This window comes from Engystomops pustulosus, chromosome 7 (assembly GCF_040894005.1).
Source record: "Engystomops pustulosus chromosome 7, aEngPut4.maternal, whole genome shotgun sequence".
Classification (NCBI taxonomy): domain Eukaryota; kingdom Metazoa; phylum Chordata; class Amphibia; order Anura; family Leptodactylidae; genus Engystomops; species Engystomops pustulosus.
The window spans coordinates 148,287,038-148,309,814 of record NC_092417.1 but is presented as its reverse complement, the minus strand read 5'-3'; the positions used below and the strand labels follow the sequence as shown (position 1 = coordinate 148,309,814).

At 41.0% G+C, this 22,777-nt stretch overlaps 1 protein-coding gene across 1 annotated transcript in view; it reads right to left on the bottom strand.

Annotated features, from left to right (window-relative positions):
* Positions 1 to 19,750, bottom strand: part of SLC25A22 (solute carrier family 25 member 22) — a 46,422-nt gene extending 26,672 nt beyond the window's left edge. The window contains exons 1-2 of the mRNA XM_072118185.1: positions 19,380 to 19,750; positions 639 to 742 (exon numbers count right to left, since the gene is read on the bottom strand). Coding sequence (XP_071974286.1) covers positions 639 to 658 — 20 coding nt within the window. The 5' untranslated portion in view covers positions 659 to 742; positions 19,380 to 19,750. The remainder of the gene's footprint in view (positions 1 to 638; positions 743 to 19,379) is intronic.
* Positions 19,751 to 22,777: the final 3,027 nt, after the last annotated feature.

Below are 22,777 nucleotides of genomic sequence, written 5' to 3'. Positions count from 1 at the left end.
GGTGAACTCTGGCGGACCTCAGCGCAGCAGCGACACCTAGTGGATATCGGGCACACAGACCTTAGTGAATCCCGGCAAACTCTGAATCAACGTCGGACAACGCACCGCAGGATCGCGAATGGACCGGGTAAGTAAATGAGCCCCTATGTGTGGTCTTGGCCTAAATGATCTTTACCTCAAGGTGTGAACAAATCCTACGCTTCTTCTCTACTAACAGGTCATAGATTATTTCTGGTTATATAGTTCGTAGGATATCTACCTCTGAACTATGGACCATAAGAGAGGTGAATAGCACTTGTCCTGATAACACAGGAGAGGCATTACTGAAGAGAGTCAAGCATGGGTTATATATAGTCTTTTATACTGCAATACAATACCATTGGCAGAGCTTGATACTATTCATTCTGAGAATCTGCTCCTGGCACAATCCCAGGTATGATTCCTCCACTGAGAATGCCAATCACATGTACGGGCAAGGGCACCGCAGAGACAATCTCAAGCACGGACATAGATATATAAAGATCCAGAATCTGAACAAAACCTTCTACAAGTGTCAACTTCTAATTTATTACAATTATTGTAATCTGGTCAGAGATTATAATCTGATTATAAAACACAGTTCTTTTCTGTCCGGTTACCTGATTTGTTTATCAGCCATTTAATAGCACCCTATCCCAGATAAGAGCTCAAGGTCCTTACTCCTGTGGTGGTGATGGATATGGTTTCTCGGGTCTGCCAAGACCTAGAAAAAAGACAAAGACATGCTATTTATTCATGTAAAATCGTGTTAATCTCACTATCAACTACATTACTGAAGACTTTGCTCAGGAGTGTGAAGTGTAAGGTGTGAAGGAACCCTACAAGTCATGTTAGCAATGTATTAATTGCTGATACTGGATGCTTAGGCTTATACTCGAGTATATATGGTATCTTGTTCTAAGTGTTACATTGACACTTCAACCAGGCATCACACATTCAAAATGATGTTTAATGCTGTTTTATATTACTGTACAGGCTCTTCTGGTGGAATAGATAGGACACTATGTGTAATTTGCTCAGCTCCTCCTGCTCTATAACATGATTCCTGCAGATAGGACACTATATACAATCTACCCAGCTCCCCCTGTTCTATATCATGCCTTCTGCAGATAGGAGACTGTGTAGAATCTACAAAGCTTGCCCTGCTCTATAACAATCTGCCTGCGGGACCGCATTTCCCTCGAGTTTCCCAACTATTTCCCAACTGATTCGGACTAAGCGTGGGATTTAAAATTCAAATTGCGTCGCTAGACATGCACTCACATACACCGGGAAGAAGAAGGTGGACTCTGGCTGACCACAGCGGGGAAGCGACACATGCAGGATATCGGGCGCATGATCTTGGTGAATCGCGCTGGACTTCATCCTCGTCGGTCAGTCCGGATCGGGGATCGCGACAGGACCGGGTAAGTAAATCTGCCCCTATGTACAATCTGCTCAGGTCCACCTGCTCTATAATATACTGCCTGCAGATAGGACAATAATTACAACATGCTGAGCTCCTCCTGCTCTATAACATGCTACATACAGATTGGACACTATTCCTTCCCTTCCCTATAACATGCTAGCTGGACTATTGACACATATCACCTTATAACCTATTGGTGGTAAGTATCTCCACCTTTGTGTAAAACCATATTTCCAGCACATCAATGCAGTGTCATGGTGGAGGATTACAAATCCTTCTTTATTGTTAATCATAGTTGAAATCAGCACATCATATCCAGATATGCATGAACTTACCCACGCATTTCAACTCACTAAGTCTTAATCAGGGCACTAGTCCATGCCACACATAATCATGTTAACATACCCTACAGGACATCATATGGGGGGGGGGGGGAGATTGTACAATTTGTCAGTGTCTTCCAATTAAGCCAAGGCAAAATAATAACCAACTGCTTATCCTATCTGCAGGCATCATGCTATAGAGCAAAAGGAGCTGAGCAGATTGTATATAGTGTCCTATCCACAGGCAGTATGTTACAGAGCAGGAAGAGCTAAGTGTATTGTGCATATTGTCCTATCCACAGGCAGCATGTTATAGAGCAGGATGAGTTGAGCAGATTGTACACAGTGTCCTATCTGCAGGCAGCATGTTATAGAGCAAGATGAACTGATCAGATTGTACATAGTGTCCTATCTGGAGGCAGCATGTTATAGAGCAGGAGGCGTTAAGCAGATTGTACAAAGTGTTCTATCTAAAGGCAGCATGTTATAGAGCAGGAAGAGCTGAGAAGATTGTGCATAATGTCCTATCTAAAGGCAGCATCTTATAGAGGAGAGGAGCTGAGCAGATTGTACACAGTGTCCTGTATGTGGCACATATTTACTGTACATATGTGTATATATATATATTTTTTTTTTCTTTCAAATACAATACAACTACAATAAAAGAACAACCAATGTTGATCATGTTTTTGTCAATGAAAGTCCTTTATATCAGTTTAACCATGTAATATTTTATCTATCATTTAAGAAAACCCTCCTTTTTGTGGTCTGGCTCATTACACTTTTACAAAAGTTTTGGGGTGAATGCCCGCATTCTGGTCATTTTTGGGAATTTTTCAGCTTTTCCCTAGAATAACCCTGTAACATGGTTACTTGAAATAACTTTGAAAGGGTTCACTGTTAATGACAGATTATCATTTGTCACGGGAATAGTGAGCAAACAAATAGTTTTGTTCTCTAGTGAGGGGAGGGTGGGGGTGCGATAAGCAATATTATGTGCTCTTGTGGTGTGCACACACATATTACACTAGCACTGTGTTTTATGTAAGAGGAAAAGACATAAACTCAAAGGGGAGATTTATCGGAAGTGTCTGAGAGCAAAACTGTTGTCGTTGCCCATGGAAACCAATCAGTGATCAGCTCTAATTTTAAAAGCAGCTGTGGTTAAATGAAAGCTGAGCTCTGATTGGTTGCAATGGGCAACTAGAACAATTCTTCTCTCAGACACTTCTTATAAATCTCCCCCAAGGAGTAAGTTCTGCCGTGCTAATATATAACAGGACGGGGCAAAATACTTATTATTAGATTTACATGTTATAGTAGACATGTGACTGGATAGGAAGCACAAAACACATAATAAACCACATAAAATATGTATTCTCTACACGCCAGCTGTAGTCAGGTGATTTGTTACAGCCTATACATAATTTATTCCAGCACAGATATATGATTAACCTCTGCATGTCTGCATTATGAATCTTGCTATATAATGTAAGTCTGTTGCGGTGACATCTCTGTTCCTTGCTTTCTGACAACAAATGCATACAAATCAATTCTCCGTCACTAAATACCTGGACACAGAGCTGCCAGCGTTGTGTCCGTGAATGCCAAAGCTCCAGATGCCACTTTAGGGTGGTCTCTGTGTCAATTTGAGATGAAAGAATGTTTGGTTCATACATTTAGAAAGAATCTGGCATTTTTCAGGCAGCATATCAAACCCGAATATTTTCCGATACCCTTCGGACAAATCTTTCAAACACCAGATAATTGTCTCAATATATAAATGTGCTCATTCAGATGCAGCTCATAAGTAAGTATTCACACCATGTTTCTAGTATTGTTAGAGGTATTAAAGGAAACCTACATCATCATAATACAGGGACACTTACTCATAGATCCAGACACTGTAACTGTGGTAATATTCTTATATTTGTAATCCATGGCCTCCTTCCTTTTAAAATCAACTTTTAAAATTATATTAAATTAATTTAAAATTAGGCTAATCTGGCCTTGCCATCCTGTAGCTTCACATACTGTTACACATTGCAGGCGAGCCAGTGGCGTAACTAGAAGCTGATGGGCCCCAGTGCAAAGACTGTGCCAGGGCCCCAACTATAATGTATGGTTTATAGTAATAGTCTTCTCATATGGGAAAGTGACACCATATGGGCCCCCTAAACCTCTTGGGCCCCGATGCAACCGCAACGTCTGCACCCCCTAAAGTTACGCCCCTGGGAGGATGTATCAATGATGTGCGACTGTAAAAGATGACTCTGCTACATTGAGACCTATTCTGCTTTCTGAATACACTAAAATTGGATTTTTTTCCCCATCATTGAACCCATTTTAGTGGTTCTGTTTTCATTATATATTGCTTTCAGTTTTCTGTAATGCCTATATGTGATCAGCACTGCCTCTATCCTATTATTCCGATCTCTTTTGGGTATTTTGTGCTAATTCTTTGGATCATATTTCTGTCTTCTGCTTTTATTTGCGGCTCATGTCTCTATTCTGTATCTCAGGCTTTTGAAGTTGTGTTTTATCTCCATTTATCTGTTACAGATAAGTTGGCATCTGCCTCAGCATGCTTTATACTGACTATGTGCTGCTACACCGTGCAGACCAAGCTTTATATTTCCATACAACAAAAGTATGCGTTGTGCAGGTAGAGCTGCGTCCAGCAGTCACGGTAACGTTACACATTTCTTTTCACGTTACATTGATGCCTGCAGTTTAATTCCTAAAACAGAACAATATGGGCCAGAAGAGACGGTAACCTTATTGGCTCCATCAGAGGGAGTGGGGAGGATGTGAAGGAAGTTCTCTCATTGGCTGATAACACCCCTCAATGGGCGGGACATGTGTTCAAGGAGAAACATTGATTAAAGAAGTATTGTCACTTCCTTCAGAGTTAACCCCATCCATGCTGCACAGTGAGAAAACATACCAAAATCATAGCCTGACTTATGAGACAAGGTCTGGTTAGCTGCATGGAAAAAAAATCCCCATAAAGCAGAACAGAGTAACTATACATAGTTGTAAGTTTTTTGCGCTATGTTTATGTAACACAAGCTTGAAATCTTATATATCCATATAAAAAGTATACTCCGGTATATACATTATGAATCATTCCATGTCTACATTGCCTTATTTTTCTGGGACTAGTATCCCAGTCACTGTGTATGGCTGCTTTTAGCAGTGTCTGTGCAAACAGGATGTATCCTGGAACGCCCATTGAAAGAAATACGTGTATGTGCCAGACTGGCAAGTATATATATGTAGCATAATTTCTGTTTCTGTTATTATTGTTTTTAGTGTACATAGCACACATTCTGTGTAGCAAAATTTCTGATAGTGACATCACAATAAAATTTCACAAAAAGTACTTATAGCTTATAGATAAAATACCCATCTTTCTACAATAATTCCCTCAATTACCAGTCCATTTTCAGTTCAGTACAATAGTAACCACCATCACAGATGACTCTACTGTGCTTTGGGAGTTTCAGACACTCCACTTGTCCAGCACATTTCAGGGGGAGTGTCTCAGACTACCGGAGAATGATATACACAGAACAATCTGTGCAGCGAGTGGCCATTGTAATAAGAGGGGACTTGTTTACAGGTCCATCCACCGGTGGCCTCTAAACTAGATGGGTCCCCAGCCCCTGTATGAGCAGTGCCTGAGTACTTTTCCTGTACTGCATACAAATATCCAGCACATAGGGGGTTATTTATCATCGGTTTTCCTGGGCTTTTTTGATGTAAAAAAGTCTCAAAATAATCCCATTGAGGGTTTTGGAGACTGTTCTCTGGTAAAAAGTCTCACAGGACTATATACACCTCTTCATTAATCTGGCCTAAACATAGAACTACTGCTAGTGCAATACAGTGCAAAGCCAGATTCATGACTTGGGACTTTTGCAAAAAAGTTTAATAAAAAGTATCAATCTTACTCCAGTCCCCTGGGTCTATGTGCTGAGATTTTTTATACTTTTTGAGACTTTTTTTTAAAAAGTCCCAGAAATAAAATAGACCATAAGAAGATTTATTAAAGGGCCAAAGCCACTTTAATTACTCTGATGGGAAGCGGAGCTCAATAAATAAACATAAAACTGTCCCAAGGAGCTGGTCCAATGATAAATAACCCCCATAGTATCTATCATTCCTATGTCTTTAGCTGCATTTAGAGGGAATCCATCACCACAATTTACCTACCCAAACTAACTGCTATGTTATGTAGGGCTATGCCAACACATGTCACCCATACCTTTGCTTTTATTTTTCAGCTCCCCTATCCATGCCAAAACTTTACTTTACATATATGCAAATGAGGCGGAAGCACTTCGCGGGATGTTAGCAGAGCACCTCTGAGCTACGGATCTGCAACTCGCTGAACAGGGAAGGATGAGAAAAGGTGCTGGGTGGAAATGTAGCAGGGGTACGTTGTTATTGCTGAGAAGCTGGATCCCTGAGGTCCTCTGCTATTGCCCCCAAAGTACTTTTGTCTCATTTGCATATTTATTTGACATAGAAGGAGGAGTTGGAATATAAAACTAAATGAACAGGTGTCAAATGTGGGCACAGCCCTAAATAACAAAGCACTTAGATTGGATAGGTAAAATGTGGTAATGGATTCCCTTTAAGGAGTCAATAGGTTATTTGTATGGAGCTGCACAATAGTGGGTCCCATGAATGGATTTTACTGGTGGACTAAAGACATCCCCGTATGAAAGTGAATCAGAGAAGCCTCGCCAAAAATAACAAAATGGAGAGCATTAGACTATGTAGTTTCCGTATATTGTTAATTTCTTATTCTAAAGAAGAAGGTTCCTTTAATTGTGTTTCCAATAATACATCAGATCTAAACATTTACAGCAGATGTGGAACACAGAGAGCAGAAAACTCCTGTGCCTGCAGATTACATACAGTGCTTTATTGTGCTAATATGTAACCTTGAGCTGCAGATTAATCTTCATCAGTTGCTTGTCTTCATCTGTGTCCTTTATGTTTCAAATATTGATCAAACTTAGAGTAAAATTCTACTTGGGCTTTTTACTTCACATCAGTGTAATCTTACATTTCTGATAATATGATAATTGCAATCGAATTCCAACACTCAGATTTAAGATAATGGGACAGTTAATAACCTTTTACCCCCCTATTATATGCACACACATGGGTGAAGCTGGGTTGAAACTTCCCTGATATACAATGGAAGCGACAGTCATTTGTTCGGGGTTTTCTTGTGCATAATATTCTCCTGGTCCCCTACCTCCCACCACCATTACCACCATTACTACTATAATTCTATATTTAATTGTATCTCCATCTTAAAAGAATTGTCTGGGTTTGTATATTTTTACTATGGGACCCAATTGATGTAAAAATAACAAACAACATATACCCACATCTAACGCTCTGTTCTAGAGACAGTAATTCCGACAGAGTTATAGCGCATATCCGCTATAGCATAATGCAGACCACAGGTGGGGGCTTTTGAACCTCTGTATACCAACAAAGACAAGTGGTGGATCAAAGGTAAGTAACAAGGTAAGTTGTTTGTTATTTTAACACCACCTGGCACCAGGGGCGTAACTAGAAGAGGTAGGGCCCCATAGTAGATTTCTGAATGTGGCCCCTTTTCTGCTTTAAATATAAAACTTAAACTCATATATACACATTTATATATCTTTATACATAAACATACAGTTTTTCACTCACACACACATTTATACACTTGTACACATATAGAGCATGTACACATCATATATACACAAACATACAGCACATATACACACACATACAGTATATAAATATTTACATATTATATGTTCTACATATTATGCTGTACAATGTGCAGCATAATATGTATATAATGGTACACATTCTCCCATCTTTAGTGTCAGATGAGATGACGGGGCCCCTTGACATTGTAGGACCCATAGCAGCTGCTATGGCTGCTACCACTGCCCCTGCCTGGCACCCATATTTTAAAAAAAAACGTATTAAACCCAACAAACCCTGAAAGGACTTCAAATATTAGAATTCAGTGCATGGGGACTAGCTTGTCGGAAGACAGGAAAGTGTGTGCACTCTTGCCTGATTCTTTGTAAGGGGAAGTCACCCATCGCTAAGGCCGTCCATAAGCAGTGGATGCTTATTCTACCACATCACAGAAATAATAATCAATTTGGGAGCACTTCAGTTAGAGTCCATCTTTCTCAAATAAGGTACAAATACATGGGTTTATACCATGGTACTTACATACATAAATCCATATTCCATACATGTCCCTCTCATCTATAATACCAAGTTGGTGTGCTAGAAGTAAAGTACTCCAACCCCAAAAAAATGAGGGTCCGAATTTCCTGACACTAGAACTGGTCTCACGACTAAAGGGAACGGATCCCATAATAACATTGTAAACGGGAATTGTACACATTAGATAATGTACATGTTTCTATCGATTTCATAGAAGTAACATCGTGCTGAAATTGTCACCACCAACATCAGTCCCACCTCAAAAATCTCACGCAAACACTGTATTGAATTTAATAGGCAGAGAATTTATCTACTGCCAATGAGGGAGGTGATGACATAAAAACTGCAGATTAAGCATTTTTCTCATCCCTTCAACTTTAAGAAATAGTGAGCATGGATATTGCAGAGCCCACTGATTTACCTCCATCAATCACCAAAGCAATAAACCTTTCAATTGGAGCAATTTAACTATTTACCAGCCACTTATTTAATATTTTGCGGACAGCGTTTTTTTTGCACTCAGCTCCCCCATTCACAGTCTAGACTCTGGTGTTAGTGGAAATAGCTGCTATGGCAACTGACTCTCTTCTCCGCTACCGGTACCCATGGGCATCCTTATTTTACACAGGAAAGTCGATATGTGAGAAAACGTAAATGGGCTAAGAATAGGTTAAATCAATAGAGGGACCGGTGGTATAATGGTTACACGTGTACAGAAATGATGTGCACTTCTAATACACGTCAGGATCCGTCGCATCATTAGAAGGTATTTAGCCCAAGGATTGAGAATGTCTCCTGTACTACCAGGACCATTCATATAATACAGGCTAGGTTATCAAGATAGAGGAGTCGATGCATAATTTACTGTCCAACATCCCACAAGGAAATAGCAGAATTATGCGCCCACCATAAATTTGGAGCTAGATGTAGAGATATGTAATGTCACCATGGCAAGGAGGCAGGACAGCATAGGTCAGGTATATATCTTCTACAAATTGTCTCATCCTGACACCTCAGATCCCGGGGGGAGGATATAAATATCCATCCTGCTCGGAGGTAATCTGCTCTGTGGTTGGAGCACTTCATCTAGGGTGAGGGGTATAACACACATCATGTGGGGAGGGGGCTGCCATTGTGTTAGAAATATGGGTCAGCAACACCTTCATAGCTCCATATGTTTACTGGGGAAGTAGTAACACAAGGGCATGCAGTCATTGCTCATCTACATGTATAGAAACAAATAATCGGGTCGGAAACCAGAATTTTTATTTCTAAAATACAGAATCATTTTTTAGCAACTTTATCTCATGAATGAGGGAATTGGTCTAAAATACCTATCACCCAGTTCAATCCAATAAGGCTTTATCTGCATTAGTTTCACACCCTGACAGCCAGGGTCAGACTTGGGCTACATTCACATGAACGTATGCCCATTGGGCGGTAGCCAGGCATATGTTGGCTAAGATACCCCTCCCCTCTCCATAGCGGTGTACGGCGCTGTAACACAGGGAAAGATAGGACATGTCCTATCTTTTCCCCGTGTACGGAGCAGCGCGGTGCCGCACGTATTGCTCCGTGCTCCCTTTGCCGGCCTATGGGGTCGTGTAAATGTAGCCTTAGAGTAGGGTCAAACTGAGTTTTTATGTAGGATTTTCTCTAACAATATGGCCTTAATATGCCCACAAAGGAAGCATCCGGTCCAATCTCAACGCCGATGGTGGAACGAACGCCATATCCTTGGCAGGTCAAATATGCAAACTGGTGGTAACAACAATTGCAAAAACCCATGGCTTAACCTTTTGCTACCAATATGGTGTTCTGCCCCAAAAATCCTTGTGAATATATATATATATATTTATAGGGGTCTGGGACTTCTGAACAGCACAGTGGTGTCTGTCATCGCCATTCTGTTTACAATGCTGCAGTCAACAGTGAGCATGCCCACTACAATATACAAGCCATAGCCAGATGCTATAGTGAGCGTGACATCAACGCTGAGCCTCCGGACAAGGCTGGTGGGAAGGGGCAGTGCTGCGCTGCACCAGAGGTTTGCTATGTTCATGATAAAATTACATTTTTTCCTGGACAACCCCTTTAAGCCATTCAATGTTGCTCACAAATCTCTTTTAGTAACTATTAGTGTAACCCATGAAAAAACTATTCTGGTAGATATATTCTCCTACACAAGCTAAATGTTTAATTGTTCTTATATTAACAGTTTGTTACCATTCCCCTTATCAAAGGGGTGTGTCCTAGCACTGATTGGAAATAATGATGAACTAGAATGGTATTTCACAGAGACCACAAGTAGTTATAAAATCAGATGTATCAGATATATAAGACATGTACAAGTAGTAATAAAGTTTAGAGCTTTGAAAGTTCCACAAATAAATATTCATTTTAAATCATTAAAGGAAAAGTTCCTGTGTCAAGATACTGTTGTTATGAACAATTGCCCCCCCCCCCCAAATGTTCTTAAAGGGGTAGACTATTTATGACATATCCACAGGATATAGATAATTGATGCAGGTTCAACTGCTAGGACCTGCACCTCATGAACAGGGGTCCAATGACCTTCTTCCGGCAGCCGGGCTGAACAGTGAGTGTGCGGCTACTATCCATTTATCTCTATGGAATTGACAAAAATAGCCAAGACCATACTCAAATAGCGCTCCAATAGTGTTGAATGGAGAGTAGTTGTGCATTACAAAATAGGTGCAGATTCCAGGCTTCCATCCATCATCTATTTAGACTGGATGGCATGCTAAACTCCTTAACAAACTAACTATCCATTAAGGGGCCCTTTAATAACAAAAACATAATGAAAACATTATAATATAATAGATAACAACACAAGAAACTCCTTGCTGGGTAGAAAATTGGACATAGCTTTTATTTTCACAGTAAACCTTACAATGTGAAAGTATAAGGAACTTGAATGAGTTTATCAGAAATAACTAGCTCAGCCAATGTATGCCAGCTGGACTCTCAGCTGGCAAGTCGGCCAGTCAAGCATCACCATCTCCAACATTCTACTTCCTCCAGCTGTGACTTGATAAAATACAAAGCATTAAAACAATATAATAGAAAAACAGACAAAAGAGGAGGGAGGGCGGGATCTGCTTGAGTGCCTCGGTGAAGAGAGGCAGGGAAATGGAAGCCCCTGCCTTAAATCCCCCTTGCAGGCCCACAGAAGTGGGGGGAACGTGATGAGGTAGTAACAGGGGAGGGGTAATTTAGACCATATGCACCCGCCCACTCCCCTTATTAAAGTGCCACACAGGCCCTCTTCCAGTTATCCCCCTTTGTGCTTAAACTGCAGCCACCAGTCCAGGGGCACCTTCCCGACATGGTATGGGTAAACTGCATGACATAATGGGGCTCATTTACTAAGGGTCGTCAGAATATCCAACGATTTCCGATGTGCGCCGCATTTAGAAGGGTTTTTTGGTGCACGTGATTGGATTTTGTTGCATCGGCGCCGGCTTTCATGCGACAGAAATCGGGAGGCGTGGCCGTCAGACAACCCGACTGATTTGGAGTAAGCACGGGATTTTAAATTCAAATTGTGTCACAAGACATGCACTCACATACATCGGGAAGAAGAAGGTGAACTCTGGCCGACCTGAGCGGAGAAGCGACACATGCAGGATATCGGGTGTAACTTAACTTATTGCTACCTGCACTGACACAGATTGTAATAAAATCAGCGTCCTGAGGACCCCAGGACCATTGAAAGAAGGTAGGGTCTGGAGCAAGTTCTCTAATAGCCCCAAACCAACCCTGTTCACATCTTCTCACTATTCCTACACTAACAGGCAGTCCAAGATGGGCCACTACCTGGAACTGCAGGAAGATACCATGTCCGGCAAACTCAGTGCCAGGGAAACCGCCCACAAGCCCGCAGAGAGGTCTCTGAGTGCCCCCTCAAGCACATGCGCCATAGGCTCACCACCACTGACCTAGATCATCTGCTCAAAAATATAACACTAGAAGCAGCAGATTCCAATTGAAATCTGCTTTGTTTGTAAGGTCTTACAAAATAACATATTTTGATGGTCCTACCCTTTACAGAGGTGTGCAGCACAGAGATCTCAAGAGTTACAATGGGCAAAGCAATGTAGATTGTAAAGGAATGGCCGTAGTGGTCAGGCGATACCTGTAACGTATGCCCACCATGATGTGGGGGACTGGGAGCAATGGGGAGCTTAAGTAGGGGGCGTTACCTCAGGCCTCCTGCGTACTCAGGGGAGGTATCGCGGCCCTGCAGGGCTATTTAGGACACCGTGCTCCACCTCCTCTTCCTCTTTGAGGCTTCAGGGATTATCAGAAGTCCGTCCTCCCTCTTTGATGAGCTGTGTATTTGTCACACAGACTGGGGGCGGGTCTATGTGAGCCGATGAGAGGTCAAGCGACAATAATTGTCGAATCGGTCTTTTGCTTGGATAAAATATATATTGGTCACACTTGATGGGTGGACCTGGTAGTTACGGTTTTAGAGAGTCTGGGACATTTTTGTCACCTGCCGATCCAGAGTGGTGCACAGCGGGGAACCCTAGCGGAAACTCTCAGCTTACCGGCCCTCATAGACTTTCTCTTCAGGGGGTTTTGCTATTCATGTTTTGTTATTTATCTTTGTAATTGTTAATATGTAACATGTTATTTATATATCTTTACCTCTTATTTCTAAAACCTGTTATTAAATAGGCTGCCACATTCCAACGCCAATTTGTGTCGTGATTTGTTTCAAGGCGAAGTTGCACAGGTTGAGGTGGGTAAGATTGGGAGGGGAGGTAAGTAGTTGGGCCCTGGCATCTGGAGTACCATCATCATGTTCTTGCCTTTACAAATTGAAACAGAACTGAAAAAAAACTAAATGATAATCCTCATCCTAATCAACGACCTAGAGGTGTTGACCTGTATTCTGTTCTCACCAGGCTGCTCTGATGCCACCAACATAAAGACATAAAGAAACCTGTAAACTAAATTAAATATCCACAGTAAAATTGAGGACAGGATTTACATAAAGAGCTTAGCTTGTAGCAGTATTAGATTACGTATTTGTCGGAGTTTTATGTACACCATGAATCCTTACGAAACATATAAGAGCAATGGAACACAACACTATTATGCTATCTCTACATTTGAAAAATTGGACTGGATTAGGATTAAGTTGGATGCCATTAAGGTAAAGGGGTTCTCTAGGACTTTATATAGGTCATCACTGTCAGTATGTGGCAAAGAAGAGTTACAACAGTTTAACTTTTAAAGGAAACCTGTCTGCATGTTCCAGATCATGGTTCTTTTATGACCCAGTGTGATGGCATAATCCAGAAAATCAATTTTGACGTGAGATGTAACTTGGATGTATAAATTCATGGAGGCGGAGAGTTTAGCACTGAAGTCTAGCTCTCCCTGTCTCAGAACACCTCCATCATGTACCATCACTTAGTGAGGTCCCAGGACATAGATTTTTTCCAAGGCCAACATTTATTAAAGTGTTTGCGCTGAAAAGAATGTGTTGATGAAGCGGCTGCTCTGTGTCCAACATGACAGAAAAAATGTGCACCTAAAGGGGAGTATTACTGCTCAGTCAGAGTTTGTTGTGATGGGTCGTTCGCGAAGAAGCCGGCACAAAGAGCCGGCTTATTTGCGTGAACGACGGGAGCCGGTTCACTAAACACTGCCCCTAAACGGCTCACCACGCCCCCGTTAACCCAATAAAATCGGGTTTAAAGTGGAGTGGTGTCCAGTGACTGACTGGCCTGCGGCTCCCCATAAATATTTAATAGGGAGCTGTGCAGGAGCCAGAAGAGCCGGGTCTTCTTAGTGAGCAGAGCCTAATGAGCCAGCTCACTAAGAAGAGCCGGAATTCCCATCACTACGAGTTTGTGCCACATTTATTACTGACGCGCGCCACAATCCTGTAGCATGAGCAAAGTGCACCAAAGAAAATGCTGCAGACTTCCTGAGCAGATTAATAAACCGAGCGCCAGTTTTGATGAATTTGGCACCTCCTGCACACTCTACAGGCAAACTGCACACAGTACAGACTGTGGGCCAATATGTATTGCCAGTTTAATATAAGGCCATGGTAAAATTATGTCTAAGTACAGAGCAAATGTTATGGTTTATGCATGGACTGTAATTTGCCAGCAATATTGGCCATCATCCTAAATAAACAGATTCAAGGTGTGTTGGTTCTCCATGAAACTACCTGTTCTCCATGATTAACAATCAACTAGTAAAAGCTGTGAGTAATGCAGAGGGCACAAAATAAAAGGACAATTTACAGTGCAACTTCAGAGAGGTCAAATTGTTCTCTCTTACTATGTGTCCTAATGGGTTGTGAATGGTACTCAGTGCAAGTGGCATCTGATAGATATCTATATACCCACACAATGAGGCTTGCAAAGCTCTAGTTGGCAAGACCTGTCGAGCCAGTCCCACAGCTTCCTTGTGCCAACCTGCCTTCCTCCTTAGTATGGCAACATTATCTTTTATAGACACAACTCTTCATTATCTGCCGCTGCCAAGACATTGCTATGATTTCTGTCACCTCACGTGTCCCAGATGAAACATTTTACATGATGGGTCAGTATAATCCATGCTGTAAAATGACTCACTAACAAGATAAACACAATCCCAGTCCCTGGATTACGTACAAGGTTCTGTAGGTGTGTTCTTAAGTTGAATTTGTATGTAAGTTGGAACTGTATATTTTATAATTGTAACTCCAGACAGAATTTTGGGTTGTCATAAGATTAAGATTAACGATAAAGCTTCATTGCAGACACCTGTGATAACTGGTATAGCGGTTTATAGTAGCCTAAGGCTAAAGTACAGTAAATTACCAACATCCAGAGGTCCTTTGGAACTAGGGGTCGTCCGTAAGTCGGGTGTTCTTAAGTAGGGGGCCGCCTGTATTTTTAACACAATGAAGCTGCACAAATTATCTAACAAGGGGGTTATCACCTAAATGCACCCACTCGCTCGACCCTAATAACCAACCCAGACAGCCAACGCCCTACTTTATGGTAAGAGTATGAACCCCCAAAATCTGTCTGCAGATAGATCCTCTTTGTCTTTTTTGGCCTCTCATCTAGTCAACTAGCACTGTTCACTGCAGGGACAGGTGGGAAACACCCAGCTATGAACAGATCCCCTTCCTTCTTGAGAAGATTTTGCTATGAAGAAGCCCTTAGTTATGTCGCAAATCCTGTGCAAGGTCAGATATATGTTTAAAGGGTAGCTACCTTTAATGGAAATCTGTCCGCAAAGCTGCAGACAGTGTTGTATAGCAGCCCTGGAAATCTGTGTAAATTGTGTGTTTTATTAGTAGAAGCAAGACTGTGAAAAATACATTTATATTCCAGGATTGTAACTGGACTTGGAGAGCTCTGAAGAATTGGTGTGTGAGATCTGTACCACTGAACACAGCACACCCCCTCTCCCCTGAATACCTGCTGTGGTATTTGATTAAAAGCTTGATACAGTAAATAAGAGCAGCTGTGACTCCAAATAAAAAAAGGTTGGAGAGTTTTGGAGTTACCTATTCAGGATCCTCAGATCCAGGGTCCATTCACACGTTCGCTTTTTCCAATGCAGTTTTTGAAGCCAAAAGCTGGTGTGGATCATAACAAATGATAAGGTACAAACTTATCATTGAGAAGAGTTACTCCTACTTTTTTTAACTCCACTCCTGGTTTGGACATCAAAAACTGCCTCTGAAAAAGCGAACGTGTGAACGCATCCCCAGGTTTTATAGTTATGTACACCCACTAAAAAACTGTTCACATAAATTATACTGGTGCTGTCTATCTTCTTATAACAGCAGCTGTGATCAGTGAAGAGATCTCAAACATCAGCCCACCAGAAGTCCAGCTACAATCATGGAATATAATTGCATTTTAATAGTCCTGCTGCTCTTAAAACACAACAAAATCATTTAGAAACAAACCAGTTAGTTTTTAATTAAAATACTTGTATTTTGATAACTTCTTTATGCATGAATGAGAAGGACGCTGTATATTTCCTTTTGGATATCTCCAAGAGTATCAGTAAATCTAAATTACTTTGTTGAAAAAAACTTAATTTTTAATCTCCTTTATGTAATCAATGGATTAATGTTATTATAGTACAACTTGCTCCTTGCTGTAGGCATGGGAGAGGTGTACATCTTGTACTAATGGTAATGTAATATCTACCTATTGAGTAATAGCTCATGTTTCCCTCCTTGTACTTCATTACTGAGGCAGCTCAGGTGCAGAGTCTCTTGTGGTTTCTCTAGAGCCTAATAATGTGAATTTTCTCTCTCCTCATACCCCTGGCTAATTAATGGAGCAGGTTGACAAATGTCAATATTAGTGGCTAAGGTTAGAGATATTAACCTTCTGAATCGTGTTAAATTGGTAATTCAAATTTTTGAGAAAATGGAATGGGTTATTAAGAATATGAATATTTAACACTGTATTCAGTGTATTTTTAAAAAAATATTTTTACATTTTTATTTTTTTTTATAGTTAACCCCCATCACAAGAGTAGGAGCGTCATTGCCTAATGTGACCAGGAGACCTGATTCAGGTTGCTTTACTATAGAGATTCAGCCCCCTTAGTCACAGCACGGTGTCTTCAATTGCCAAACCACACATGTGCAAATCTACAGTACCGTATATGTGCATGCGCAGTTGACTGAGAAGGCTGGGTCTTTGTAGAACTACACATTCAAGGATGCTCTTGTGTATACATTTATACACTTACACAGATCTGTCCCAGTAGCTGCTGACCACATGAAGGATGTACACAGCAGGAATTAGAGATGAGAGAACCCTAGTCCTCTCATTTCTTATCTGAGTAGTCGATGTAATGTGCAGCATAATATGTATATAATGGTGCACATCCTCCATTTTTTTGTGTTTCAAGTCGGATACCAGGGCCCCCTTACACTGCGGGCCCCATAACACCTGCTATGGCCACTACCACTGTAGCATTAGGACTAAAAAACAAGATTTTCATTTTGAAATGTCTTATATTTAAAAAATATTTAAATATTCAAAAGATTTTTTTTTAAACTGAGGCTCTTACAAATCATATAATTCCCAGAATAAAGTTTTTTTTTTTGTTTTTTTTTTAAACAAGATTATCTGCAATATCCTACTAACTCATTGCAGCCAATGACATGAATTTAGCTGAGCGTTGACTGCCCCAGTACTAACAAATTGTTCAGATGTTTCTGTTGGCAAAGGATGACATTTTTGCAATGGTTTAGTTTTCTGTAGTGTGTCATGTTCAAACCATTGCAGAATGCTTCTCCGTACAACTAACAGATGACTAAAGGCTTATATGTCCTGCATGTGTGCCAGGTACAGGTTACAAAATTTGATACATTTAGATGTTTATGATATGTTTATCTCTGAGAACAAAAGGATTGGGCATGTTGAAATTCAACATGTCTACCCTTCTCTCCCAAGCTCCCTATTCATATTAGCTAGTCAGCTGATCCAAACAAAATTGACAGCTTTAGTGGCACATGATATATCATGTATGAAGACATCCATCTCATGTTTAGGTGGTCTTTTGGTTGGACTGGACCTTCAAAGCACCAGAGAATCCGCCAGTGGACCCATTTGGAAGAGAATGGAGCATTTACTTCACTATGGTGTATTACTTCTCGGTTGATTTGAATATGTAATGAACAATAAATCTTATTGATGATACATCCTACACAGGGATTTTATGGATGGAAGCTAAAACACCTCTGGTAGGTCCATCACACCCCAGTCCGAAACTGGTATTATATGATGGATCTCATGATTTACACTACATAAATTATGCATTGTTTCATCTCCAATAGACTGTATTCCGTACAGATGGTAATTTATAATGGTTAACAAAATATACATATATCAGTTTTCTCTCCTCCCAGGAGGAATAAGAAGACACCATCTGCACATTTTCTAAGCAATCTTAAATGAACGTCTAAGCATCAGCATGTTCTGGCCTCTACCTCCTTCTCTGTGCCAAGATACACATCCAAAATATGATCATATAATAAAACCAGGGCCCTTTTTACTTAATCCACATCCATTTGTTTTTATCTTATTCTAGAGAATCCCTTCACTCCTTGCTGATGGACTGAAAGATTTGGTGCTTTTCTCTTGTCCCCTAAAAAAAAGCACCAATCAGGTTAGAATTTTATAAAAATATGGATCTAGAGTCGCGGGCCCATCCCACTCATGAAGGGCGCTCATAAGGTGCTCTGCAGGTGTCGCATTATACATTATGTATGCAGTATTGAATTATGAATTCCACACAATCCGATATCATTATAATTATTCTGGTTGTAATTTTCACTCAATACCACTCATACACATAGCTTACATTGAGATCTGTATTCTGGCTTCCTATTAAAATCTGAGCCTCCTAGTTTATTGTATAATTTCCAATGTCCTGTAGATGAAGCGTATTGAGGCGTAGCTCATCAAAAGTCATGATAATGTGTTATGGAGACTATGAAAACCAAAGATACGTTTTATATCCTGGACCAATAAACCCGACCAACGGTACAGGGATTGAAATCGGGCATGAAGAACACGACTGTGCTCCTAAATCATGTATATGTCAGGTGCAGATTACAGCATGACTTTATATGCAAACCAAAGATACGTTTTATATCATGGACCAATAAACACGACCAACGCAAAGAAAGGCACCTTGGAAAATCAAAGTACGGCCACAGGTGAGGGCATTGAAATCGGGCATGAAAAACACGACTGTGCTCCTAAATCATGTATATGTCAGCTGCAGAGTACGCCATGACTTTATAGTTCAAAGGGTTAGCAAAATTTTAACAGTAAATTAATGTTCTCTAAAGTTCTCTGAGACTATAGTTGGACCACTGCATTCGTCTAATGTAAGGATTATAGAAATAAACCATAAGCCAGGGTTTATGTCGGCCGGCTCCAAAGTCTAGTGAATGAATGACAGGTGAAATATTCTGCATATGGTGTGAACCAGTGACCATGACAAGAGTATCCAAATCTAAGGAATAACCTGTAAACTGCTCCGCAAGTCACAAGTCTGTGATCAGGATTAGGTTTGCCTTCAGGCAGCGCAAGGGTTAAAGGTAACACAATATGAACAGGCATAGATGTAACGCTGCTGGAACAAGCCGCCGTACATTCAGTTACACATTGCTTAGCAGATGACCGGGGTTTAAGGGATTGGAATAATGCTCATGAATAAATAACACTGCTGCAGGGAAAGGGTTTGCAGAACATCAGCCGTACAGGCACCTCATCCCCTTTAAGCGCCCCCCCTGACCGTAGCTTCCTGTGACATCTTACCTGCGCTGTGACACTGCCAGAGAGAGGTCCTTGTCACTGAGATGTAGCTGCAATCCACTCCCTGATGTAGAGGAGGCCAGAGATGTGTAGAAGGGAGACAGAAGGAGGGAAGAGGAGGAGGAGAGATACAGAGAGGTGGGGGAAGAGAGGGAGATGAGTGTGAGAAAAGCAACCCTGCCCCTACAGGAGGGAGAGGAGGGAGGGGAGTGACACAGCGCAGAGGAACAGAGGACACCGATCAGCAATCACACACAGGAGGAGAGAAATTACTAAAATTCCACAGACGCAAATCCGTATCTTTTATGGAATTCAAATGAAGAACAACTTCCAAAAAGGAAGTGCTCGCTACAGCGTGCAATGTACAGAATGAACCCCAGCAAAGAAGAAAGGGGGGAAGTGAGAAATAATTTGCGGAAGTCAGCAGTTCAAAGTTAATTTTTAGACAGTGGAAATCTGCAGCCTCAGACAATCTGCCACTTGTTCTTATCGGCTGAGCTGGAAAAGTGATATTTGACCCAATAAGAATAAAAGCCAGGGTTACACATCATGGTACAAGGTGGTGGCACCCTCTGCTGATACTGCCGGGAGGTGCAGTCTTTAGAATACAGGAAAAATACATGAAATTGGCACCAAATTTGTCAAATGTTAAAAATCTTTGACTTGGCTATAAGTCTGACACTTTACTATTGAGATGTTACTCCACTTTCTACAGCTATCGCCATCACAAATATGTTTCCATATTTTTAACCCCTTGCAACCAAAGCCATTTTCCGTTTTTGCTCCCCTCCTTCCAAAAACAGAACTTTTAATTTTCCAGTTTACAGAGCCATATGAAGACCTGTCCCCTACTTAAGAACACTTGACTTACATACGACCCCTAGTTACAAACGGACCTCTGGAAATTGGCAATTTTCTGTACTTTAGTCCTAGGTTACAATAAACAGATATAACAGTTATGAGAGGTGTCTGCAATTAAGCTTTATTGTTAATCCTGGTTCTTATGACAATCAAACATTTTTAAAATCCAATTGTCACAGAGACCAAAAAAAATTTGGCTGGGGTTACAATGATAACCTACAGACCCTATCTTGTTTGTAACCCGGGGACTGCCTGTACTTGGAAACTAAAAGATATTCTGTATAACCCTGTGTACAACAAAAGAAATTCTTTGTTTCGCCATATTCTTGCGCTAATTACTTTTACATACTTCAGTGTAAGCCTGTGTGAGGTGTAATATTTTGTGGGGCGAGATGACATTTTTATTTTTTTCATTTTAGGGACCGTAAAACATTTTGATCACTATTCATATCAAATTTTATCAATAGAATCTATATGAGCATCTGTTATATTGTACTTAAAGGACATCTACCACCAGATTACCGGTGGTAGACTGTCCTCTTATTTATGCTTGTTACTTCTAGGGCCTGGAGTTAACGAGCATGCATAAGAGGACAGTCTACCATCGGTAATCTGGTGGTAGATGTCCTTTGAAGAGGACCTGTCACCTGTAAAAACGGCACTAGGAGCTGCTTACTAAAGTAAGCAGCTCCTAGTGCTACAACAGATGCAGCAGTGTGACACTGTTACCATTATCGGAAACCTCCGATAACACTAGAAGACACTGCCGCGATGTACTATAGAAACACGGACCATACTGTAAGCGGTCGGGCGTATTCATGAGGGGGCGGGATCCGCCAGTCTAGGGAGTGAGAGGGGCGGTCCGGGGGACAAGCAGCACCACGGACCGCCCCCTCATTAATACGCCTGACCGCTTACAGAGCGGTCCAACGTTTCTATTGTACATCGCGGAAGTATCTGCTACCGTTATTGGAGGTTTCATCACCTGAGTACCCTCGTTGCCTCATGGCTCCACCGCTCCATAATTATGCACGCTCCCCACCTGATTAGTATTCACCTCTCTCGTTCGGCCGCTATCCTCAGACAGCCGATGACGTTGGCCACCTGTCTGGAAATCTTGCGCATGTGTGAGAACTTCTCTCGTGCGCAGCCTGCAAATTAAGTTATTGTTATTTTTTCTTGTACAGGAGGTTTTAATTTTTGTAAATGTATGAAAACATTATAAAACCTATATAAATTTGCTTTCCCTGTGATTGTACCGACCCAAAGAATAAATAAGACATGTTATTTGGGGCGCACATTGAAAGTCGTAAAATCCAAGCCCACAAGAAATCGGCGCAAATGCATTTTTTCACCAATTTCATGGCATTTGGAATTATTTTCAAGTTTCCCAGTACACGGCATGGAATATCAAATTCCGTCACTATGAAGTGCAATTTGTTATGCAGAAAACAACTCTTTACATGGAAAAAAAAGTTAGATTTTTGAAGGTGCAGAATGAAAAATGAAAACTCAAAAACTAAAAAAGGGCCTGGTCATTAACGGGTTAGTATTAACTATTTAACTAGCCTAGACCATTCATTATATTGACATTACAACTATTCACCGCCCACTAGCATCTTCACCACCTTAGACCACCATTTTTTGTGACAAATTAGAACAGGAAAGAGAGTCTCCTGCTATGAAGGACCATGTATTTAGGTGCCACATCCTTCTTCTACATCTCCCTAATATGCAATGCTCTCCACATCTTCGATCGCCAACGAGTAAACCGAGTTATAAGATCATGTGCTAAGAATTTTCAGGTAAATTTTTATTTATACTGTCTTGTACTATGCATCACAGAAACTTATTGAAATAAAAGAGATTGTTATCATTTACCTTTTTCCTGCCCTATAATTACGTTTTTCTGACAAAATCTGTAGGATTGCTGGGAACCCATAAAATCAGAGTTATAATCTTGCCTGGTATCTATGCATCTTTGGAACGAGTCGAAGTGGCATGGCTAATGTATTGTGACCAAGGTGACATCACAGGTCCTTAAGCTACTTAACATTAGCAAACTGTACCCCATGTACATATCGGACTATATAAGACAATCACAGCAGCCTCCATGGACTTCTACTCCTCTCCATGCAGGCTTCTGTGATTTCATGTGGTACGATATGCTGTGATTTCATGAGATATATGCTTGGTGTACAGTTTTCTAATGCTAAAAAGCTAAAGGATCTGCGATGATGTCAATCTGGTCACATGACATTACAGCTGCATGCAGAGATAGGATGGAGAGGAGCAGCTGGATTTAGCCTGAGAAGGCCACACCTACCTCGACTCGCTGTAGCCATGCTTAGATAGCAGGTAAAACTATAAAGTTGAATATATGGGAATCTCAGGGGAACAATTTTTAGCTAAAAGAAAGGTGTCAGTTAGTTAGTAGGGCTCTATAGGAACCTGTCACTACCTGTATTTGTGGAAAATATGGTGACAGGTTCACTTTAAAGGGGTTTTCAACAAACCTGGAAAACACCTAAGGGGCTCTG